We start from the raw sequence: 19,202 nt of genomic DNA, 5'->3' as shown, positions 1-19,202 counted from the left end.
CTATGCATGTTATAAAATATACCTGATAAACACTTGTCAAAGTACTTCGGAATACCTATCAAATCAGCTGCAGCAGAAGTTAATAGAATTAAAATTACGAAAAAGTTATGACGAAAATAAGAGAACCCTTTTTAATTTTTTAGGAAAAAGTGAAAAATAAAACATACACCATTTCCACAAAAATTAAAAATTATACTAGTCCTCACTATAATTTCTTTATATTAGCATAAGTAATGATTTCAATAATTTTGACCGGTTTGGAATGCACATTTTTGGAAAAAAGGTATAATTTATAAAAATCATAATTTTTTAAATTATCGTAATTTTCATTTTCTTTTGATAATAACTCCAAAAATACTCAATATACGTAAACAATGATATATAACTAAATTTTAGTTTTTCCTGTATTAAATGTTTTACAAGTCTTACTATTTCTGTAAGGTAAAAAATAACAGAGAAACGTTTAAAGTATAAATTTTTCTGCGAGAACCATGTAACTGGGCCATTTAACCTTTTATTTTTAAAAAGGGTTTTTAATATTAAATTCAACACGGTTTATTAGCGCTTGGAATTATCTTTCAAATGGTTTTCAGGTGAACCTGATATCGTAAAAATTAACGGAGTTATTTAAAAAAACACAATAACATTTTTTGGAAAAAATTTTCAAAGATAAACTTTGAAAAATTTTTGGAGCATAAATTTTAATGCAACTTGTTGGGGGCTACTAATGCAACTTTAACTTGTTCAGGGGCTCAGTTGATAGATATTTCTAAATACTTTGACAAATTAATGTTTAATAAGTTTAGGTATGTTATAAAATGCATCATTTTCTCGTTATTTAAGCTTGAATACTTAGATTTGGATACTCGCCGAAAAAAATATACATTTAATTACCTATAACTCACTTTCAGTTAATAATAAAACGTTTTTCTAGTAAGGAGTTTATTTCGCTTTACATTAGCTTCAATTTTGGTAATAATAAGTTTTTTGTTAAAACTTACAGTTTTTGAGTTATTTATCAAAAATCGATTAAAAACATGCATTTTTCTCACGAAAAATTAAAATATTTGATCTTTAATAACTCAAAAAGTTTTGATTTATTTTAATAACTTTATATAGCAAATTTTGCTTAGAATTTGTCCCTCTATCGAAGTATGGGGTTATTTTTAAGAAAATAATTTTCACCCCCGAGAAGGGGTGGCAACCACCCCCAGTGTAAAAGAGCAAGTTGACACCATGTCACTTTTGTTCCTTGAGACATCCTCTAACCACTCACCAATTTTCATGCAAATCGATAGAGGTTCAACGAAATCGGAGGTAATAGCAGCTCATATCCATCTTCAGTGACTGCACTAATAAGCCGAAACTCAAATACCGGGTTTAGCAAGTAGCCGGCTCGTGAAGAAATGGATTCATACAGCACGGACTGAAACTCACGGCAGAGAAGAGCGAACGCAATATTTTGAAGGGAAAAATGAACGGGCCAAAGGTAGAACTGCAATTCGTGGGGCATGCCTACACCCTATACCTAAGAATAACGTAAAGTACCTGGGAGTGACGTTGCACCAGAATGGAAATAAAGGTTAGTACGTGCCGGGAGTGTCCGGAATAGTGAGAATAGTGCGGCTGCAATGGAGAAGGATAATGCCCAACATTGGGTACCTAAATTTGGAAGGAGGAGCGCCTCACATGAAATTGTGCAGTCTAAGGTCCTCCACGCAGCACCAGTCTGGAGTGGGGCGATAGAGATACCGGATTCCAGGATGCTCGTGACTCAAATGGACAGAACAAGTCTGCTGCGAGTGGCATGCGCCTACAGGTCTGTATGTACGGTAGCCTTATGGGCTAATGGATGTGTTCCGGTGTATATCCTGGTAGGTGAAAGAAAACAGCTGTATGAGAAAAGATACCTAGAGCTTACTATGACCAGAAGACAAGATAAGGAAAGGTCAATTAACCTTCGGATGACCAAGCGGGGGAAATTGTGACCCCAGCGTATGTTTTTCTTTAATAAATTCAAAAGTTTTTTTCAATTTTTAACTCATTATTTTTTTATTTGACTTTAATATCATTCTAGATATCCTCAAATTTTGAAATAAAAAAAATTCCCTCTATTTTACGAATAAAAAATATATTCTGAAGTTGATGTTTAGTAAAATACCGTCTATTATGTGTAATTCCAAGTAGTTTTACGCTAATGACGTCGACTTTGCAAAGTAACAAGACACTTACTCAACATACACACTACACATGACACTAATACGCATGTTGTGACTGGCTGAATGACATAAAGTCCATGCCATAAAAAAAAATTTAAAAAAAAATTTAAAAAAAATTAAAAAAAATTTAAAAAAAAATAAAAAAACTTCATTTTTTTGTTAATGGTCATTTTTGACATTTTTGACCTGGGGTCATTTTTCCCCCCTTGGTCATTCGTGTAACAAAAAAAGGTTGGTCATCGGAAGGTTAAAAGATAACATGAAAAATTATCAACACTGGGGTTTGGCACATTGCACAAAGATGTTGATTCGGAAAGGTTGGCATGGCAATTGCCTATACTGTGGACATTCGGACACTGTGACACATACAATATTGGAGTGCCATATATGGATAGTAAAAAGGAACAGAAGGGAAAGAGACGTAGTGCTGCTACTCTTGCTGTACCTATTGTTCCTCCAGAGGTCTACCAAACACAAGCGTATTCTAGTCTAAGTAGCAAATTTACTTATAATTTTAAATTACTTTGTCGTTTAAGAGTCAACCGCCCGTGTTTATGGAGACCAAAGAAGGTAACGCAAAACGCTTATAATTTTTTAAATCTGTTTTTGGTGTTCTAAAGTAGGTGAAAAATAGCACTACCAACGTATGTTGAGTTCCTGTGTTGTTTTGCTAAAAAGAATACTGTTTGTCTCATTATTTGAGAAGATCATTAAGTACTTATGAGTTTTTGTCTACATTCTCTTCTCAGATTAAGCCAGATACTACCTGTTTTTGTCTCTTAGTCACGGGATATTTTTACCAAACCATGCCCGTCCAGTATATTTTACACAGAAGTTCTCTTCCCTCCTGATTTCTCTTTTCCTTCTTGTTCACCCTAGAAGCATTTCTAAAAAATATTAGTTCTATCGATGTAATAAAGCATTAAAGCATTTTACGTTTACAAAGAACAGTGTTCTCAATTAAGAGTGAGAATTGATTCTCAATTAACAATGTCTGGTTAGTATTTCTATGGTCCTTTCTTCATATAATATCCATTAGACGAAATGAAAGATAAAAACTTCCTTTCAATGTTGCTAGTGCTCCTTCATCTTGCTTCTAAATTTGAGTTCTCGATAGAGAACTCAATGAAGAAATAAATTTCGATTTTGTTTAATTATTCATGTGAATACATTCATCATCATCATCATCCTCCTCCTCCAGCCCTTCGCGTCCACTGCTGGACATAGGCCTCCCTCATTTTTGTCCATTGTGCTCTATGAATCAGTGAATACATTCACTGATAAAAAAATCTGTATATATACATGTAGAGTATAATATTATATCCCATCTTTATCTATTGAAGACGTTTATGTATAACAAAAATGAAGAAAATAAATGAAATCGACTTATCACCATATCAACAAGTGTAGGAATCTCCTGTTGTCATAATACATCATCAGTTCTCGACTCATAAAAAAAGGTATTATCTTTCAGTAATCTTTATTTCTTGTACATTTGCTGAGATTGTTTTGTTATTAGTTTTAATATAGTTCTCAAGAGACTCAATTCCCAGTATTTCGCTGAAACAGTTTGTCTTATTTTTTTACAGAAAGGAATGGCTACAGCTTCTAATCTACTCTAAGTGCTCTCATTTATTACCATTATTAAAGTAACTAAGAAACGGAAACTTTTAGTTTTAATGCGGCACGTGATCGTAATTCTAGATTGCCAATTTATACTAGAGATAATTTAGTATTGATAATAATTAGTTTTGATTATATTCTGAAAATTTGTTATCCTAACGATATTCTGATACAAATTTGACTGGGATTATTATACAAGAGAACATATTTACAATATAAAAAATTATAAAACTATAAAAATAAGAGTAACTAAAACCTCTATGACAGTGTTCCCAACCTTTTTTGTACCATGCCCCACCTTCGCCTTTCTAAAATTGTCATCCCCCTATGAAACATACATAATTTTTAATATTAAAAAATTTAATAATTGTTCACTTCCGAAACTTAAATCATAGGTTATAGAAAGAAATCGCGAGGAATCGTTAACGAAACCTAGTAAGTAACTTTTCAAGACGTATAATGAACAACTCAAATGCAAATTCCAAATAATTTTAATAAAGATTTTTCTGTATTAATTTATTATTTTAATTTATTGAAATCCTTGCGCTTGATTATTGCTGCACAGAGATTTTATATTTGGTTCCAATTTGGTTAGCTTCAGTCTTAAGTCTCCTCTTTATGTTATATCCAGCCGACTTCATTTTTTTACCAGTAAATCATTTACAGCATTAAATCCACAATCCGCTAGATATGAAGATGGAAACGGTAGCAATAGTTATATTGCAAGTTTGGTTGAATTTATGTATTTGATTTCTGGTTCCTCACAAGTAAGTGCTCCTTTTATATTAAATTTTTAGTAAAATACATTCAACTGACTCATCATTTTGCAATTCTGCGAGCTCGTCTTGATACTGCATATTTGATATATCAGACAAGTCCAATAACATTGGTTGCATCCAATCGGACAATCTGTTTTAAAATCGGATATATCTGCTAAATAACTCACAAATGCTTTACCATCGATTGTTAACAAATACTCACATTTCAGATTTGTCGCTTAAGAAATCGTAAACAGTATCAAACAGTTCCATAAATCTTTTCAAGCAGTTCCCTTTCGATAGCCATGTTACTTCAGTACTTACACAGGGCCGTGCGGTGCTATGATGCGGTGAGGCAGTCGCATCAGGCGGCATCACAAGGGGGCGGCATAATCAGTAAAATGAAAATACATCAAAATAATCATAGGAATAAGAAAGGGTGTGCAAAATAGAACATTTGAAAAATATCCGATGGTGTGTCACTCGAGTTTAAGGCTAAGGCTAGACAAGCGATAATTTACGTCGCCGTAAGAGCAGTAAAATGGAGCGCGAAAAATGGGTACTATTCTATGTTGCTGCGCGATATTTTACAGCTCGTCTGGCTATCCACTACTCTCACCGTGGGACCCATTTTCGCGCTTCATTTTACTGCTCTTACGGCGCCGTAAATGATCACTTGTCTGACCTTAGGCTAAAGCATGCCACTCTGTAAACTTAGTTTTAAAAGTGAAATCGTCTTCTTCTACAGAAACAATACCCTCTTTTTATATTATTTTTGTATTTTTGTACACTTTTTTTTCTGGTTCTACAAAGCGTTGGGAACTCTGAAAAAACATGTTTCACAACTAACTTTAAAACCATTAAGCGATACTAGTATATGGTAAAGTCGAATAGATGCATTGAAACCTTTAAGATTTTGTGAAATAATATGATGCCTTAGTCGAAATAATAGAAGAAGTCAACAAAGATACAGAAACTAAAGTCAATGCACGAGGATTAGCAAAAAATATTAAAAATTATAAATTTATATGCGGTGTAGTTCTTTGGCATGATATTTTATTTCAGATAAATTCGGTCCCAGTCTTGAAGATGTTGCAACATGTAACTATAAAATTGTCAGATTGTGCAAAAAGGTTGTCAGAAACAATAAAAAAAATTAATAGCTACAGATAATCTGGCTATGACTAAACGAAAATTACTGCTAATGAAATTGCAGAAAATCTTGATATAAGCTCCGAATTTCCAGCGAAAAATGAAATTCGAGCTAGGAGAAAAAAGCGTCAGTTTAATGACGAAATATCTATGGATGAGCTCTTAACAGAAGAAGATAAATTTAAAATAATTTTTTTCATCTATATTTTAGACATTGTCATTAATTCTTTGATTGTTCGATTTTCGCTTCTAGAAATTCATAAATAAATAAAAATAAGAAATGGTTGATTTTAAAATTCATAAATAAATGTTTGATGATATTTTTAAATTGGGGAAAATAAATGATAAAACACTAAAAAAATATTGTATGAACATTCATTCAATACTTTCAATAAAAAAAGAATCGGATATACAGGAAAATGATCTTCTAGAAGAATTGTGTGATATATTCCAAATTATAACATAATATGTAGTCCATGAAACCGTTAGAAGTTTTGAACTATTTCTGTACCAAATGTAGTTGTATCGCTAACAATTTTATTAACACTTTCTGTCTAGGTAGTGAGTGAGGAAAGAAGTTTTTCAAAATTAAAAATTATTAAAAACTGTTTACGAAGCTCCATAAGACAAACAAAACTAAAAAAAAATAGCACTCATTTCAATAGAGTCCTCACTGGCTGCTACTTTAGACTACACCAATCTGATTGACGAATTTGCCAAAATTAAAGCCAGAAGGGTAAAATTGTAATTTTTATAAATGTCATTTAATGTTAATACGTATTTCATTTAATTTAAATTATGTTTTCTTTTTAAAATAAAAGTGTGTTCATTTTGTGCAGTTGCATTTAATAAAAATAAAAGTTAAGTTATATTTAAGAAAAGTTAAGTTTCGAAGACTTGCATCATATTGAAAAAATGTACCGCGCGGCTCTGTACTTACATCACCATCAGCAGCACAAGATGTTAGTTACATTTTTCATTCGTACATAATTGACATCTAAGTAGTTTTTTAGCTTATTTTAGCAGTTGTACTTTCTAATCTTTTACAGAATAACATTTCTTCAGCAAAGTTCCCCCTATTAATATATCTTACGCAAGTTATCAATACTGCATCACTGTCTCTTACAAGTTGATTCATTCATTTCCACTGAGAAATTTCTTGGTTTTAGCGTTTCAACAAGTTGTTTTTAAATATCTTCACTTATTTCGTCTATTCTTCTGCTAACAGAATTGCTTTGCTACTGTGTGGGGTATTGCCATTACAGCTTTGTCATATTTTTCAAGAACCGTTTTAAGAAATGTTGATATTGACAATATTATTAAATTCTCTCCTATAGTATGATATTTTCCAGTTTTATCGATGAATAAAGAAATTTGATAACTAGCCTCAAGAACACAAATCTAGCATTGTATTTAAATGGCCTGGAGTGAAAAGGTTAAAATCGTGTCAAGTCCATTTTCAAATGTCCTCCTTAACCATCAAATTGCCCCCCAGTGGGGCGTAGGCCTCACGTTGGGAAACACTGCTCTAGGAGAAGAAAATTAATTTGAACATTTTCAGGCGTTTGTTACCTAAATACGTTGATAGACCATGATAACTCCTATTTGCAATAATTATAATCCATATTTTTATTTTATGTGTTCTTATTAATGTCCAAATATACATATCTGCTCCAACGAAAATTTGACCCCCCAAAAACTCAGAAACCAAGAGCCTCTTCAAAATTTAAAAAAAACATGTTAATTTATAATGGAAGGGGGATGAATTTTCATGCAAAATTCATGCCCTCAAATGTAACCCCTACTGCTCCGCATCAACCCCCACTGTTTTTTAAATAGCAATTGTGGTCGAGTGGCACATCATTTGAAAGGTCATTTTTTTCTCTAGACGACACTCTATTTTTTTAAATTATTTATTTGTAGGCAAAGTAAGTTTTCAACCTTAGAGAAGCATTAATAATATTGAAAAATATTAAAAATATTACTAAAAGATTTTTAATTGAAAACGTATTGGTCCATTTCCCTGGTAACACCTCCATGGCTTCTAAAAATTGCAAGCCAGATGGATGCTGAAGCGAAGAAGACAAGAGGGAATTCAAAAAATGTACAATTCACGACCCCGTCTGTTAAGCTGGTACATTCCAACGGAAAATGGACCTACTTACTCAAAGGAGTAAGGAATTTACAAGCTGAACAGACGGGGTCGTGAATTGTAAATTTTTTGGATTCCCTTTTGTCTTCTTCGCTTCAGCATCCATCTGGCTTGCAATTTTTAGAAGCCATGGAGGTGTTACCAGGGAAATGGACCAATACGTTTTCAATTAAAAATCTTTTAGTAATATTTTTAATATTGTTCAATATTATTAACCCGGCACCTGCCACGTGGCTTTGCAAGGCGTCAACTGCCACGTAGGGTGCTCACAGCACCCCTTAAAAATTTTCTGTGATCTACTTGTTTAAAAAACAAAATAATGTGTTGAGTAACACAAGAATATAAAAAAACATGTTTTATTCACTTATTAGCCACTAATATGTTATAAAAGTTAAAAAATAAAATGAAAAAGGTGTTATAATAAGCAAATTAGCAAGTACCAAACCATAATAAATGAAGTCAAGTAAAATATCTAAAAAAATTAAGATATAGTGAGTATAGAGTCTATATTAATAATTTATATCAGTTATTTCAATAAATAATGTAAATTTAAACAATTTAAATAATGTAAATCTAAAAAAATTAAAACTTAAAGTGCCAGATGATGACACCCCAATTCGACTTTGAAGCTACAAGTTCAGAATGACACTAAATAACCACTTTAAACGCTAACACATCTATGCTATATAATATTATGGAAAGCTACTATGACTCACAGCACGTTACCAAACTTGAAATACCAAATATTGGATAACAATGTGTTATGGGGTGCTAGCAGCACCCCACGTGGCAGGTGCCGGGTTAATGTTTCTATTAGGTTGAAAACTTACTTTGCCTTTCAGTTGCCAGATGACGCTAGTAACCTACTCCATAAACGTCAGTTGCAATGCAAGGATAAGCTTTCATGATTTTGTCAATTCGGGCACAGAGCAGCAGGCCTACTCTCAAATACCACAATTGTATAAAGTGAGTCATGTATTAATAACTTTTCATAGGCAAGTAAAATTAGACGTTTACCCTTTTTAAAAAAATATTTTTGTTGTCGGAAAATCGACAAAATAAGAAAATTTAATTACTATTTAATAAACAAATTAGTAGATTATTGCAGAATCTGTTTAATCGCTTAAAAATTGACAAAAACCTTCTTTGTCTGACTGTTTAGAATATCCGTTCCGATAGAAGAGATCTCATTTTATATCAAATACATTTCAATAATAATTTGACTGGTCTATTTAAAACCTTTTTGACAAGATTGCAGTTCTAAGAATATTGAACGTTGCCAGCATATATAATTTAACTGAACGTTATCTGCAAAGTCGTAGTTTATATCTTTCTCTAACCTTAGGCACTGTCCGAGATCGACAATGTCGTCGCAGATTAAGGCGATGTAACTGGCAACAGCGGCAGCGTTCAAGGGTACGTGCACAGACCATACATACTTATAGACGTTTCACGACCATGTTAATCTTTCGGATCGAATTAACGCCATCTCTTGATTGGAATGGGAACTAAATTGACTAATTTTAGTTACGTGAGAATTTCAAATTATAAGTTTTGGGGGATTTTTGGTGAAATTTCGCAGGAAATTAAAACAACAGAAGGGCAATTCAATGTTTTATTCAATATTTTCCTGAAAACCTCAAATATCCCAATTTGTTTTCAAAATGCTAAACACTACTCCCAAGTGTCACGTGAAAGCACTGATGTGTAATATTGAGTTGAATGAAAATTTTTGAAAGAATCTTGTAGGATGATTGTTTAGATAAATATTACCTTATAATCTTTTACAAACTTCCAAAAATATATAGGCCCGAAATGTTGATGACACACTTGTCTATTAAAATAAACTGTTTCGATTATATTGTTTTTTTAAATGTGGAGAAACACAACACGGGATGATCAATGTAAACTAAAAATTCTACTCATTAAAACGGACAGGAGGTTAATACAATTGATTATTGATTAAAATTGTGATTAAATCTAATTAAAAACGTAACACCACTATAATAAAATAATTAAGCCACAAACTGTGAAATTAAAAGTAAATAACAAATTAATTTAATTTTCAACTGTCAGTTGTTAAATATGACAAGAGAATTGACTGACAGCGACATCTCTTGATTGGAATGGTAACTAATTTGCTGTCTTGACCTTGACAATTTACGTGAAACGTCTATGAGTATGTATGGTTTGTGGGTACGTGTGTTTCTGTAAGTCATTTCATGAGCGCGCTGAAAGGTAAAGGTATTTCATAAACCAGACAGCTGATTTTACGTTTTGCGAATTGTGAGTAATTTAGTGACAAATAATAATAATTAAAAACAGAATTATTTGTAGTGATATTAGTAAAAGGTGATTTTAAATTTACTGAACTGTGAGTGATTTAGTTTAATTAAATTCAAGTAGTGACAAATAATAATAAAAAACATAATTATTTGTAGTGTTAGTGGAAGGTGATTTTACCTTTACTGAACTGTGAGTAATTTAGTTTAATTCAATTTAAGTAGTGACAAATAATAATTAAAAACAGAATTATTTGTAGTGTTATTAAGTAGTGGCAGGTGATTTTCCATTTACTAAACTGTGAGTAATTTAGTTTAATTCAATTTAGTGACAAATAAGAATTAAAACATAATTATTTGTAATGTTATTAGTGGAAGGTGATTTTACATTTACTGAACTGTGAGTAATTCAGTTTAATTCCATTTAAGTAGTGAAAATAATAATTAAAAACAGAATTATTTGTAGTGTTAATATTGGAAGGTGATTTTACATTTACTAAACTGTGAGTAATTTAGTTTAATTAATTCAATTTAAGTAGTGACAAAAAATAAATATGTCTGACAGTAGTAGTAGTGAACCGTGTATTAAAAAGAAACGCCACAATTTAACACCCGAAGAAAAAGCTATGATCGGAAATGTATTTGAAGGACTTCGAGCCAGAGAACAAAATATGAATGTAAGCGATGTAGTTACATTATGTAGTATTTTAACAAAAGTTTCGGAAGCTAGTGTGTACAGAGTCATTAAAACAGTCGATAAAACAAACGATAGTAATACTTTGAAGGTTGAGACAAGAGGAAGGAAACAAATAAAATTGGATGATACGACGAAACAGGCCATTCGTCGTGCAGTACATGAATTTTATTTTAAAAACGAATTACCAACTATAAAAAAATTGCTCTTTGCTCTTTCCCTTCAATCTAATGAAAATATTCCAAAAATATCAAGACGTGTTTTGTTACGTACTTTACGTGAAATGAACTTTAGGTATTTAAAGAGAAAGAGGAATAGTACTCATTGAAAAAGAAGAAATCCTTTTATGGCGCAGACGGTAGCTGAAAAAAATTGCAGAATTTCGAAGAGATGGAAAAAGATATACTATACAGATGAAATATGGTTAAATGAAGGACATACAGTGACTAAAATTTGGCAGGATTTAAATGTGAAAAACAAACGACAAGCTTTCCTAGACGGTTTGTCGACAGGTTTAAAAGCCCCATCTGGAAAGGGAAACGCCTTATTATTACCCATATTGGTAGCGACTCTGGATTTGTTGAAGGAGGCTTAAATGCATTTGTTTCTAAAAAAACTATAGATTACCATGAGGAAATGGATGCAGATCATTATGAAAAATGGTTTTCAGATATTCTATTAAAAATTCAACCAGGATCTGTTATTGTTATGGATAACGCTCCATATCACTCCAGGCGTGTAGAACAGTTACCAACCACTAAATGGAGAAAAGCAGAGATTGCGGATTGGCTTACTAAAAAAAATATTAAATTCAATGAACAAAATTTGAAGACCGAATTACTAAACTTAGCACGGTGTCATAAAGATAAATATATTAAATATGTAGTAGATGAAATGGCGCGAGAACGAGGCGTAATTGTACTTCGATTGCCGCCATACCATTGCGAATTAAATCCGATGGAACTTATATGGGCTCAAATAAAAAATGAAGTAGCAAGGAACAATTTTACTTATAAATTAAATGATGTTAAAAATCTACTTAATGGTGCCGTCAGCAATGTGACCTAACAATCGTGGATAAAATGTATCGAACATGTGGTGAAAGAAGAAAAGAAAATGTGGAACCTTGATAACTTCATTGAAATTACCATTGAACCAATAGTTGTGCATCTAGGTGAAGATACTAGTGATGAATCGTGAAGACGACATAGATGACTCAGATTAGGTGATATATAACGTAAGTTTTTATTTGAACATATTTTTTATATTTATCTCTATCAACGTAGATAAGCGCAACACTGTTTAGGCCCCATTAATCAGATTTTACTTTTCAGAGACATCCTACCAAAAAAATTTAAAAAAAACAAAAAACGGCTTCGGCCTCCAAAAAAATTACAAAATTACTAACAAAAACCGGCGCAAGCCGCCAAAAAAATTAAGAAAAAAAAAACAGCAAAAAACACGGGCTCGTAGGGCCCAAACCCTTGAGCACCAATTCTCTGATCCGGGCCTAGCCCAGAGCAGAGGCTTGGGGCCCAAGTAAGCAATTTTAGTTACGCGGATAAGTCACTAGATGAAACAGGATTAAAGCGCCTCACGCTAGCCTGAATTTGCAATCGATTAGGGCACCACGTTCTACTACGCAAAACTCCCACGTGAAGAGCATTTGGCTGATAGTTGTGCCCCTATCGCGCATGAGAGTGCTATAGGGGGAAAGGGATGGTCTGGAGCATTGGAGCGCGGTAGAGTGTCTCCTGTTTTGCTCGAGTTTTACCTCGCTTCAATGAATTGTTACACCCGAATGTCATCAAGGGCTGAGCAAGTCTCTCAGGCTCGGTTGAATCAAATTGCTTGTTTGGTGCTACTGTAATATGCGGTCTACCGTCGCTTTACAAAGTTATAAAAACGCATAAATCAGAAGAATTATTATTTTAATTTTACAAATTAATACTTTGTCATATCAATTTACTATTTTTGTTGGGAATAAGCTAATTTTGTGGCTTATTCTCAACTAAAATAGTACATTGATATGACAAAGTATTAATTTGGAAAATTAAAATAATAATTCTTCTGATTTATGAATTTTATTCACTTTGTAAAGATTTTCATTATTGTGTGTAAAACTCTTCTCTGAGAAAAGATTATCTTGTCGTTTAGCGGCACAGGTATACTGTGCCGACAAAAAAATTTTTTACCAAGTAAATGAAACACATAAATCGGAAGAATTATTATTTTAACTTTATAAATTATACTTTGCCATATCAATTTACTATTTTAGTTGGGAAGAAGCCACAAAACACTATAATGATATTCACAGGCAGATCGCATCCCCAGGGTAGACCGCATACTATAGTAGCACCGTTTTCTTCATATAAAGAATCTATAAAATAAGAAATTAATTTTTATGACGATCAATTCGTTCTAAAATTCTTATTCTTTTTTTAATAATAACCGCACGCCCATGACTCGTCGGTTTCCTTTCCCCTTGGACCCGCAAAGGTCCACATTTAAAGTATGCGTCACTTTCTACAATTTTGTTATTTGATAGTACGCCTCTCTGATGATGATTCCAATAAGAGTCGAAAATCGTCGATTCAGAGTGCTTGTCTGCGCATCCTGTTCTAAGTGAAAAAATTGAGGGAGTATTTGACAACACTTCCTACGAAGCGATCACAAGGGCGATCCGTCTAAAAGGAATAGACGAAACAAGCTGTAGATGGATAGACTGCATGCTGAGAAGCCGTGTGATATATGCTACGTTGCTAGGGGATACAGTGTCAGCTCAGGTAGCCAGAGGCTGCCCACAGGGGGGAGTCTTATCTCCTCTATTGTGGAATCTGGTCATGGATGGCCTGATAGCTAGACTCGACAACGATAGGCATCACGTCCTGGGCTATGCGGATGACCTAGTCATCTTAGCCCACGGAAAATTTAATGGTACAGTCAGAGATCGAATGCAACAGGCTCTGACCGTAGTTACAGAATGGACTTCAAATGTAGGGCTTAACATCAGTTCTCTAAAGTCCAAAATCATGAAATTTACTAAAAGAAGGAATTCAGAGGAATTGGGTCCTGTCCAATATCAAATATTCAGTATTCATATCCGAAATTGGACAGTATCATTTTATCACCCAGTAGATTATAACACACTGCACTACTTCGAATTGACCGCAGAAGATAGGGAAAGATGTTTACTGTTGACAAAGACGCAGATAGCGTGCTCACCAACGGCTATAAGGAACATGGATACCCAACCAAACTGCATACTTGAAGAAATTTATGAGCGATCTAAGAATAGCACATGTCCAGTGGTAGCCAGGACAATACAGACAGCTCAATGGAGTAAGATGGGTACCCCCAACCTCTGGCTCGTTATCACGCCAGTCACGATACACATATCCATTATTTGCGATGGAAATCGGAGCGAAAGAGTACTGGAACGAGTCACATTCCTGAAACTTTCACCCAAATGTATCGCCCAAACGAAAAATATTACATTACTCCCCACTAGCAGTGGGATGGAGAGAGCGGTAACAAGCTACCTGAAGGCGCCAATCACTCCCGTGGCCCAATTGGTGGCGAGGACACCCCGCAGATTTAACATGCCTCTAAACACCTACCTGGACATACCAGGAGGAGAGCTACGTCACGCGTTACTTAAGGAGGAAAGTCTAGAACAAGAAATGACGCATACGCAGTGGCAATCGATTCCAGAATCTAATTGGCATTATTTTGTAGCCACCGGGACCATCACTATAATGGTAATTATTGGGATACTCACGTTATGGAAATACCGTCCTGTTGTACGACTACGTCGTTCAGGGAATCCACATACTCAGACTAACGAACAGGAAGTACCTGTAGTAAGTAGTAATCGGCATAACAATGTACCGTCGACGTCAAAGGCCGACATCCCACTCTCCACATTTTCATCCAATTGCCCTAATTTTAATCTAGAGATAGAGTCGGACATTGATAGCTAGAGTACGGTTGGAAGATTGTTGATTATTCTTAAACTATTTATTTATTAACATGTTTGAATTTGACTATTTTATGTAATACTTATATGTAAACTTTGAGTATTGACACTTGGGCCAGTTTTTGCCCGAGTCCGCAGTGTGTCCAATATCAAATATTCAGTATTCATATCCGAAATTGGACAGTATCATTTTATCACCCAGTAGATCGAATGCATTTATTTGTTATTAAACACACACACGTAATTAATTAAATTACATACACATTTGGTCAATTAACAATAATATAATTTGGACATCAGCCAAAAGTTGCTGACATAAGATAAACAATTTACCTTAATTAGATACACAAAATCACGCGGGGCCCGTGTTTACATTGACCCAATTTAAACTTATATAAAACTAAGATCTCTTGTCTAGAAATACAATTATTATTAATTCATTAACGCGAGTGATTGTCTTCAACGCTCATCATTTAAGTCTCTACTCAAAGTACCCCGGGTCAACATCCATAGTGTAAGTCTCATCAATAAACTCTGCTACTATTATTTGGTGTTTCCATCACAACTTAAAGACCATCTACACTGAGCCAACGAAGGGATATTGTTCAGGTCCTCTAAGTCTAAATGGTGTACATTTAAATCTGGTGAGTGAAGTAAAGTATCTCGGGATAATATTAGACTCAAGACTTACTTGGAATCAGCAGATAGAAAGAATAACGAAGAGAGCGGTATCTACGTTAATGGTAGCCAGACGTACTCATGGAAAAATGTGGGGTTTGAGACCAGACATGGTATATTGGACTTATAACATGGTGGTAAAACCCACAATTACACATGCATCAGTGGTATGGTGGCCAAAAGTGCAGCAAAAAAGTGTAATCATCAAATTAAGCAAGGTGCAAAGACTTGCTTGTCTCGAGATCACGGGGGCTATGAGGCGAGAATGGGCTATTATAGACTGCGAGAAAACCTGAGCAACGTACCAGTTAAATAAGGACAGTAAAATAACGAATGAAATTAATGATGCCGAATGGATGATGATTTCTGACCATATGACATCAACATATATGCCTGAAGTACCTTTTCAAGTGGACATTTGCCCACGAGACGAATGCGACAGAGGAAACTCTCGACACAGACTGCAGGGTTGCACCTGGTATACGGACGGGTCTAAAACTGCAGACGGTTCGGGCGCAGGAATATTCTATAGTGGTGGAAATTTCAACATTTCTATTCCACTGGGGGAATGTACCTCCGTATTTCAGGCAGAGATTTTTGCAATCTTGCAGTGTGCAAGAGAAAACAACCTGAGGACATTCGAACTGCAGCTGGTTAACATATGCACAGATAGCCAAGCAGCCATTGGGGCTCTTATAAGCCCTAAGGTGAACTCTAGGCTGGTGTGGGAATGTCGACAAGAACTTGATAGACTGGCACAACATAACAGTGTTATACTGGTATGGGTTCCAGGTCATCGGGGCATATACGGCAATGAAAGAGCTGATGCACTTGCCAAGAGAGCATCAGCTACAAAATACCTGGGTCCAGAGCCGGCCGTGGGAGTGCCAAAAAGCACCGTCCGCGAACGAAAAAAAGCCTGGATCCGAAGCCAACACAACTCACACTGGGAGAGTGTACCCGGTCAAACACATGGCAAGATGTATATCGGACGGACATGTGCTAGTAGAGCTGAGTTACTGCTGAAAACAAGCAGGAATCAGCTCAGAGTCATAACAGGTTTCCTCACTGGACATGCGCCAGTTAAGGGTCACCTACATACAATGGGGTTGTTTCATGGAGACTTGAGCTGCAGACTCTGTAACAGAGAACCTGAAACAGTCAACCATATCTTGCATGACTGTGAGGCATTGGATCGGAGGCGGCAAACACTTTTCGGAGACATCGAAATGACTCCAAATTTATATGGCACCCACCCACTAGACCTGTACAAGCTGGTACAGGGTTCCAGAATTCTGGAATGGGTTCCATAAACAATGGAAGATGTACAATAAGCCAAGTGGCTGCAGTACAACCGGTTCACAACAGACGGCTTCCAGGGAACAAAAAGTGAAAAATAAGACGGTTTGGCCTTCGCATTGCAACTGAATAAAAATGGAATTTTTATTTTATTTTTATTTAAAAACAGTGTTGACTTAGTTTTTGATTTTTTTTATTTAGCTTAATTGGCTGGTACATTTGGCCATTGGCATGGTACAGTTGATTTTGCGATCAGATACCCAATGTAGTGTGTAGTATGTGCGTTGAGTAAATGTCGTGTTACTTTGAAAAGTCGACTTCATTGTCTTTACAAAGAGACACTAATTGTATGCGAACGTCTGCGGTCTCTCCGGTGAGCATCGACTCACAAGGATAGAATCTATTTTCACTTATTAATTTTTAATACATTTTTGAAATAGTTTACTTGAACGACAGTAGATAATAGGTTTTCTTGATAGTTAAAATACTGTACTAGTATTAAAACAAAATAATTTAAGGAAATTAAATTGCATAATGATTAGATATAAGATCATCCAAAAATTCATGCTATGGAAAATCTTTATTTAATTGAGAACCGTTTAAATTTTCTTTCTGAACGAGAGTTAATGCAAATTGATTCAGAGCACGTATAATATATTTCAGCAGTCTAATTGGGAATCGATGCTCGGAAAAATATAACTTGTGGAGGATTTTTTCTGCATGTATGAAAACCCTTTTTTAAATACTCAATTGTATTGAAAATGGTTATTCATTTTTTTACTCAATTGTATTTATCTATCGATGTATGGATAACAAACGATCTTGACCACGAGGTCGAAATACGTGTTCGTATAGAGTATGCTAGGTCCGCTTTTCAAACACTAAAAAAATTCCTAATAAACTCTACCTTATCGTTGGATATCCGATACCAATTTGTAAAAACATTCTTTTATTCCATATTTCTATACGGAGTGGAACATATGGACTCTTGGAATGACAAGTATGAGGCGTATAGAAGTCTTTTAGATGTGGATTTTTGGAAAAATGCTAAAGATTTTTTGGACCGAGCACGTGACCAACGATGTCCTGAGAAGAATGAGGACTGAGAGAGAACTCCTAAATATTGTAAAAAAAAACAGAAAAACGAGCTATCTAGGACATATCTATCCGTATTTACCTATCCGTCAAAAACAAGAATTTTTCCACAAATATGGTAATGTGGGTAAAAATCCTCCTTTTGCCAAAAAACGATAATTTTCATAAATATACAAACAAAAATCGACTATCAAAAGGGTTATAAATTTCTCATGAAGATTAAATCATTTTCCGAGCGCATTTACACGTATTAGTCCATTCTTTCACGGTTTTTGCTCTAAATTTTAAAGAACCGCTTGGATTGACATGAAATTTGGCATACATATAGCTTACAAGTCAAAGAAAAAAAGTGATATTGTGCCGATGTGTGCTTTTGCCCTGGGGGTGACTTTCACCCCCTGTTGGGGGTGAAAAAATATATGCCCAAACTAAGTCCGGAAATGGGTAAACTGACTAATTTTAAGCGTAGAACCAGAGTTATAGCCAATGAAAAATAGATTTCACCAAATTTCAAATAGAATAATTCGACGTGAAATATCCAAAAAATTAAGCACTTTTTGGGGGAAACCTATTATATCTTTTTAAAGTATTTAAAAAAAGCTTTTTTTGTGTCTTTACAAAAAGCTTCTAGCATTAAATTTAAGCAAGTTACGCTCTAAATAAAGTTGGCCCTTTTGTTTTTGCAAAAAAAAAATTGGGAAAACCACCCCCTAATTAGCAACTTAAATTAAATTAATCGTTACCGCTCAACAAATTATTTTACTTATGTTGTGTTTCTATGATCTGTAAGTTTGATCGATTCAAAGTGCTTATTTTTGAAAAAATTTGGTTTCAAAATAAAATTTTTAAAATAATAAATTTTGAAAAATATGTTTTTTTCAAAATATCTTAAAAATTGTTAGAGATACCAAAAATATCGAAAAACAAAAAAAGTCAGATTTGCTTTTCTGAATATCATGTATTTTTTTGTTTTTCTGTTAGACAAAAATTGATTAAGATTTGGTGTTTCTAAATTTGCATACATTCGTGATCAGTGACTGGTTCAACCCCTTTTAACTACAACCCTTTCAATAATAAGGTCTTTTAACCGATGAAACTTACAGATCATATAAACAATATATACACGAGTCAAGAAACTTGTGAAGTCGTAACGATTAAGTTCATTTAAGATACCAATTAGGGGGTGATTTTCTCGATTTTTTTACCAAAACCAAAAGGGACTAACATTATTTTGAGCGTAAATTGTTTAATTTTGATGCTAGAAATTTTTT

At 34.1% G+C, this 19,202-nt stretch overlaps 1 protein-coding gene across 1 annotated transcript; it reads left to right on the top strand.

The window, feature by feature from the left end:
• The first annotated feature begins 11,516 nt into the window (after window positions 1-11,516).
• On the top strand, window positions 11,517-11,948 carry LOC126885573 (uncharacterized). The gene has a single exon (XM_050652166.1). The coding sequence runs from the start codon at window positions 11,517-11,519 to the stop codon at window positions 11,946-11,948; it is 432 nt and encodes a 143-aa protein (XP_050508123.1).
• The last annotated feature ends 7,254 nt before the right edge of the window (window positions 11,949-19,202 follow it).

Source organism: Diabrotica virgifera, chromosome 5, assembly GCF_917563875.1.
Source record: "Diabrotica virgifera virgifera chromosome 5, PGI_DIABVI_V3a".
Taxonomy (NCBI): Eukaryota; Metazoa; Arthropoda; class Insecta; order Coleoptera; family Chrysomelidae; genus Diabrotica; species Diabrotica virgifera.
The sequence above is the reverse complement of the archived record's forward strand: the minus strand, read 5'-3'. Positions and strand labels throughout refer to the sequence as shown.